The 6,841-nt window shown below is 31.1% G+C and overlaps 1 protein-coding gene across 1 annotated transcript in view; it reads left to right on the top strand.

Annotated features, from left to right (window-relative positions):
- The window catches only part of capn15 (calpain 15), a 36,455-nt gene that overhangs the window by 20,054 nt on the left and 9,560 nt on the right, over positions 1-6,841 (top strand). The window contains 3 exon segments of the mRNA XM_073830526.1: positions 2,671-2,879; positions 4,924-5,107; positions 6,584-6,807. Coding sequence (XP_073686627.1) covers positions 2,671-2,879; positions 4,924-5,107; positions 6,584-6,807 — 617 coding nt within the window.

A 6,841-nucleotide genomic window follows, 5' to 3' on the forward strand; every position in this document is an offset into this window, starting at 1 on the left:
TCATAATAGTTTAAATTTATATTAAATGCATATTATTTAACGATGGCAAATGAGATCAACATAAATTAAAAAAAAAAAATTAAAAACTTACTTTACAGTTGTGCAGTCAAACACCTCTTAAAAGACTGTGATTGTACAAACCAAAGGTTGAAATCAACAATATGATCGCAAAGAGCTTACAATCTTATTACCTGTCAATAATATCTAGTTAGTATCATCTCAGGGGTTAAATACATTCTCAAAGTCTCAAATGCTTCTCCAGTGACCTCTGTTCTCTAGTTTCCAGACTACATGCCTTATTTCCGCAAGAGGGTCGATGCAACATGAAATGAATCCTCAGGTTTTCTCTAAAATGAAGGACATTGTTTTGCTTTTTGTTGCATGTTGCATGACTAGATGGTCCTTCAGTGTTTTTGGGGCACATCAGGATGCATTAGTGTTTACACTGTAATGCGTCCCTGAAGGTGCTCTGATCTGAGAGCATTTAAGCCTGTTTACTTGTGATCATATGAACCAGGATGAATGATATTTTCAGGTCTAAGCACAGCTGTTTGACCCAGATGTTCTCACTTTAGATTAGTTGCATAATGAAAGATGATGCATCACAAACTAAGTTTAGAACCTGTCTATTCAAAGATGTATTTTTCTGCACGTCGTGTATTCAAATACTTTTTGCAAATGGGATTTTCAGACATCTCAAACCTACAGTGGCACTTCTACGTCTGCACACGTTTTCCCAGTAAATCCTCTGATCTGCGTCCGTCTGCGTTTGCAACCTGGGAGACGTATTTTTAGAAACGGCAATTAAACGGCTCCCCAGAGTCAAAATGACCCCTATTTCTCCGGCATACACGTGTTTTCTGCAAGAGAAAAAAATCAGGTGCGGTGAGAGCTGCTGCTGCCCGTGAGAATATACGTTTGGCGCTTTATTGTTCCAGCAGAATATATGCTGCAGTTTTGCTCCAGAAGCTTCTGGACTGGTTATTGCAGTTTTACGTTTCCTTATATGATGCACAACATGTCAACAGTATAAAGATTTTCACACTAACAGCGTGAGTAGTGACAAAGTGAACAGAAAGTGATGTTTTAGGGTGAAAGTTTGTGTAGTTTTTAGATGAATTGGATGAGAATGCACAATTGCTTCCTGTTTGTTAATATTTAATGATGACAAATGAGATCTTCATACATTTATTTTTAATCTTATATTTAATATTATATTATGCACATATTATTTATTTATTTATTTTATTATTTATTTTTTAAATTTAGTAATAGCATTTACGTGAAATAAAACATTTTCGTAACATTATACACTATACCATTTAAAAGGTTGTAGTCAGTATTTTTTTTTGGGGGGGGGTGGGGGGAAATTATATAAATTAATACTTTTATTTAGCAAGGATGCTTTAAATTGGTCAAAAGTGATGATAAAGACATTTATAATGTTACAAAAGATTACTATTTCAGATAAATGCTGTTCTTCTGAACTTTCCATTCATCAACAACATAAAAAAATTTACTCAGCTGTTTTCAACAATAATAATAATAATAATAAATGTTTTTTGAGCAGCAAATCTGAATATTAGAATGATTTCTGAAGGATCATGTGACTGGAGTAATGATGCTCAAAATTCAGCTTTGAAATCACAAGAATAAATTACATTTTAAAATATATTTAAATAGAAAGCAGTTGTTTTAAATATATATTTTTTAATTGTGTTTTTCCTGTACTTTGGATCAAATAAATGCAGGCTTAGTGAGCAGAAGAGACTTCTTTAAAAAACATTAAAAATCTTACTGTTCAGAAACTTTTGACTGGTAGTTTATATATATATATATATAAAACTACTTTATTATTATTATTATTGTTATTATTTTTAATATAGTAATATTTAAGTTAGTAATATATATTGCAAATAAGATCTATTTTTGAACCTATTTATTAAAAATATAGTAAAATTGTACATTTAATCTAATCAATAAATAATTAATTCATCTATATAAATTAAGATGGAAAATTAGGTCTTCATAAATTAAAATATTACATGATATTTAATTAAAATATTGTATAAGACTGTAGTTAATTTTTACATTATATACATGTTTAGTGGTGATAAATGCTATCTATATAAATGTAAAAAAAGCAAATGAAATACTTATTTTATTTAGTATTTATTTAATATTAACCAAAAATATATATTAAAATTGAATTTAATTATTTTTTATAAAATAACACATACCAAAATAACTACAACTGAAATAAAATTTTATAAAAACTATAAATGCATATTTAAAAATATAAAGAATAAAAATGTCCAAAAAATCTATAATTAATTCATCTATATAAATTAAAATGGAAAATTAGGTCTACATAAATAAAAATAATGCATGATATTTTCTAAAAATATTGCATAAGACTAGTTAATTTTAGATTATACACGTTTAGTGGTGACACATGCTATTTATATAAATTAAAAAAACTAATACTTATTTTATGCTGTATTTATTACAGTGTTTTATTAAAATTGTAATTTGAGCTCTACATACTTTAATAGATAATAGTTAAATAATAATAAGACTTTTAAAACATGCTTATTATTTAATAATGGCAAATACTGGTTTATTTGTGTGCGATTATCTTCCTAAATACAATTCTTGTGTTTCTTGTAGAATGCAGTGAACTTCGTGGATGACAGTTTCCCTCCCGGTCCGCGTTCGGTCGGGTTTCCCGAGAATGACAGCGTCCAGCAGCGAATCAAAAAGTGGCTCCGCCCTCATGAGATAAACTGCAATAACTTTAAGGATCGTGGTGTGAAGTGGTCCGTGTTTAGGACGCCCCGCCCCTCGGATATACTGCAAGGCCTTCTGGGAAACTGCTGGTAAGAGAAACGTGTTTCTAGTTTACTGCATACAGCTATATATATATATAGTGTATACTATATAGTACTAAATAAAAAAAATATGTGAAACAATATGTATTATGCACAGTGTTAGGGGTAATGCATTACAAGTAATACAAGTTATGTAATCAGATTACTTTTTCAAGAAACTAGTAGGGCTTTCACAGTTGCCGAAAATACAACTTTTAAAGTTTTTGTTGTTATAAGTAAGCAAGCCCAGTTCAGGTTACAAAATGTGGGGCAAAAGTAACATTTTAGTGCTTTACTGTTCTCAAAAAAAGTAACCAAGTCATGCAATTAGTTACTTTTTATGGATTACCGCAATATTTTAATGCATTACTCTTAAAGGAGTAGTTCACTTCCAGAACAAAAATTCAAAGATAATGTACTCACCCCCTTGTCATCCAGGATGTTGGTCTGTTATAAAAAAAGGGTTTTTTTTAAGGAAAAAAAATCTGAATTTCTCCCCATATAATGGGCTTCTATGGTGCCCCTGAGTTTGAACTTCCAAAATGAAGTTTAAATGCAGCTTCAAAAGGCTCTAAACAATCCCAGCTGAGGAAGAAGTGTTATTTTCTACAAAAAAAAAAATAAATAGTTATATTCTTTTTGAACTCAAACCCTGGTCTTGTCTAGCTCTGTGTGAATGACAGTTAGGGTATGTTGAAAGACTCCAACTTAAAAATCATCCTAGATCGCTGCAGTAGTACTGACCCAGTGTTTACAAATGGAACATGCAAAGAAGTTAATGTCTTTCTTTCTTCAGTCGTAAAGAAATTATGGTTTTTGAGGAAAACATTTCAGGATTTTTCTCCATATAGTGGACTTCTATGGTGCCCACAAGTTTAAACTTCCAAAATGCAGTTTAAATGCAGCTTCAAAGGATCCCAGCCAAGAAAGAAGTGTTATTTTCTAAAAAAAATTAGAAGTTATATTCTTTTTGAACTCAAATGCTGGTCTTGTCTAGCTCTGTGTGAACTCTGTGTATTCCAGTTCATGACAGTTAGGGTATGTTGAAAAACTCCCATCTCATTTTCTCCTCCACCTTAAAAATCATCCTAAGTCACTGCAGTAGTACTGACCCAGTGTTTACAAACTGAACACGCAAGGAAGTTAATGTCTTTCTTTCTTCAGTCGTAAAGAAATTATGGTTTTTGAGGAAAACATTTCAGGATTTTTCTCCATAAAGTGGACTTCTATGGTGACCACAAGTTTAAACTTCCAAAATGCAGTTTAAACGCAGCTTCAGAGAGCTCTAAATGATCCCAGCTGAGGAGGAAGTGTCCTATCTAGCGAAATGATCAGCCTTTTTTTTTTTTTTTTTTTTTACAATTTATATACTTTTTAACCTCAAACGGTCATCTTATCTAGCTCTGTGTATTCTGGGTTCATTACAATTAGGATATGTCGAAAAAATCGCATTTTCTCCTCCAATGTCAAAATCGTTCTACATCGCTGTTTTACCTTGTTTTGTAAAGGGCGTTTGACCTTCTTTGCATGTTAACTTTGAGATGTAGGATGATTTTTAAGTTGGAGGAGAAAATGAGATGGGAGTTTTTTGACATACCCTAACTGTCTTGAACTGGAGTACACAGAGCTAGATGAGCGTTTGAGGTTAAAAAGTATATAAACTGAAACCCTTCTTCATCTGCTGGGATCATTTAGAGCCCTTTGAAGCTGCATTTAAACTGCATTTTGGAAGCTCAAACTCGGGGGCACCATAGAAATCCACTATATGGAGAGAAATCCTGAAACGTTTTCCTTTACGACTGAAGAAAGAAAAGCAAGAACATCTTGGATGACAAGGGGGTGAGTACATTATCTGTAAATTTTTGTTCTGAAGTGAACTACTTCTTTAAAAGTAACTTTCCTCAACACTCAATTTTTTTGTCACATGACCTTGAGTGGAGTCCGGTTTAGCCGCACAAAACCATTTCATCCCCAATTTAGTTGAGTGATGTAGGAGTGAAATGTTTAGTGTGTCGCTCTTATCAAACCACACACGCTCTGATGTGCTTCGCAGGTTTTTAAGTGCTCTGGCTGTCCTAGCAGAGCGACCCGAGCTGGTGGAGCGTGTGATGATCACCAGAACCATATGTCAGGAGGGAGCGTATCAGGTGCGGCTCTGTAAGGACGGGACGTGGACGACGGTTCTGGTGGATGACATGCTGCCCTGCGACGAATACGGATTCCTGCTCTTCTCACAGGTTTGTGTTGCTGTGCTTGAGTTTGCTGTGTTTGTTAGGACTGATTTAAATATATATTAAATATATATTTAAATTGTCATTCATTTTATATTATATACATGTTATGTAATAATTGCTAATAAATTCTACATAATTCTACATAAGTTCCACTTAATGTTTATGAACAGTAAGGTTTTTTTAAAGTAGTCTCTTCTGCTCACCAAGCTTGTATTTATTTGATCCAAAGTACAGCAAAAACAGTAAAATTGTGAAATATTTTTACTATTTAAAAAAACTCTTTTCTATTTGACTATATTTTAAAATGTAATTTATCCATGTGATCAAAGCTTAATTTTCAGCATCCTTACTCCAGTCTTCAGTGTCACATTAGCCTTCAGAAATTAGTCTAATATGCTGATTTGCTGCTGAAAACAGCTTTTTACCTACTAAACAATATGTAGTGTAGTGATAAACAAGTTAATTGTAAAAGTATTTTGTAATAATAATTATTAATCATTATTTAGTATGCAGATATTTTTAAAAAAGTGTTTTAAATGTATTATTTAATTAAAAAAATTAATTATATATATAAGTGATAAGTTAATTGTAAAATTATTTTGTAATTTTTACTAATAATTGTGTATACTGTATATTCTGTTAATTAATTCACTTTTAATTAATTTAACTGATTCATTTTTTATATGTATGTATGTATGTATATATATATATATATATATATATATATAATATTTATATTTATTATATAAAATGAATCAGTTAAGAAATTAATAAACAGAAAATAAATCTAAAATAAATAAACAATAGAAAAAAAGAATGTTTGAATTTTGAAAAAGTATTTTGAATTATATGTGCTTTAAAGTTATTTGTACATTGTATTTATATAACAGGGTATATATGTATTTTAATTGAAATCATTAAAAAAAACCTTAATGTAAAACTTTAACTGAAATAAGTGCACATTTTTACCTACTAAACAATATGTACTGTAGCGATAAATTATAAAAATAAGTTAATTAATAAAATAATAATACTGTAATAAAAATGATTAATAATAATTATGTATGCAATTATTAATTATTACTATGTATGCAAATATTTTAGACAATTTTCTGGAAAATATTTAAAAAGTTAGTAAAAGTATTATATAGTGAAAAAGTGTTTTAAACTGTGTAAAGATTTTAATATTTCAATTATTTTTTATTATTATTAAATGTTATTATCATTATTATTGCTACATATAACATATATTTTATTAAATAGGTTTTATGTACTGTTATTAGCACTAAATTATTATGATTAAATATATTGAACATAAATATATTAAAACAGTTTTCAAATATTTATGCAATATATGCAATACTTAATTGTAAAAACAATTTTTCTACTACCAACATTACATCCCAGTTTTCTTCTTTACTTCCTGCTAATGGCTAGTATTAATGTTTTAATCTGTTTTTCTGTTTATCTCTTTGACAGGCTCAGCGGAGGCAGCTGTGGGTGGCGCTGATAGAAAAGGCTCTGGCGAAGCTGCACGGCTCGTATTTTGCTCTGCAGGCCGGTCGTGCCATCGAGGGTTTAGCGACGCTCACTGGCGCCCCCTGTGAAAGTCTGATGCTGCAGGTCAGCTCGACCAACCCACGGGAAGAGCCCATCGACACGGACCTCATATGGGCCAAAATGCTGAGCTCCAAAGAGGCGGGGTACGACCGACACACACACTTCCGATTATTAGAC

The sequence above is a fragment of the Garra rufa genome, chromosome 24 (genome assembly GCF_049309525.1).
Source record: "Garra rufa chromosome 24, GarRuf1.0, whole genome shotgun sequence".
NCBI classification, from domain to species: domain Eukaryota; kingdom Metazoa; phylum Chordata; class Actinopteri; order Cypriniformes; family Cyprinidae; genus Garra; species Garra rufa.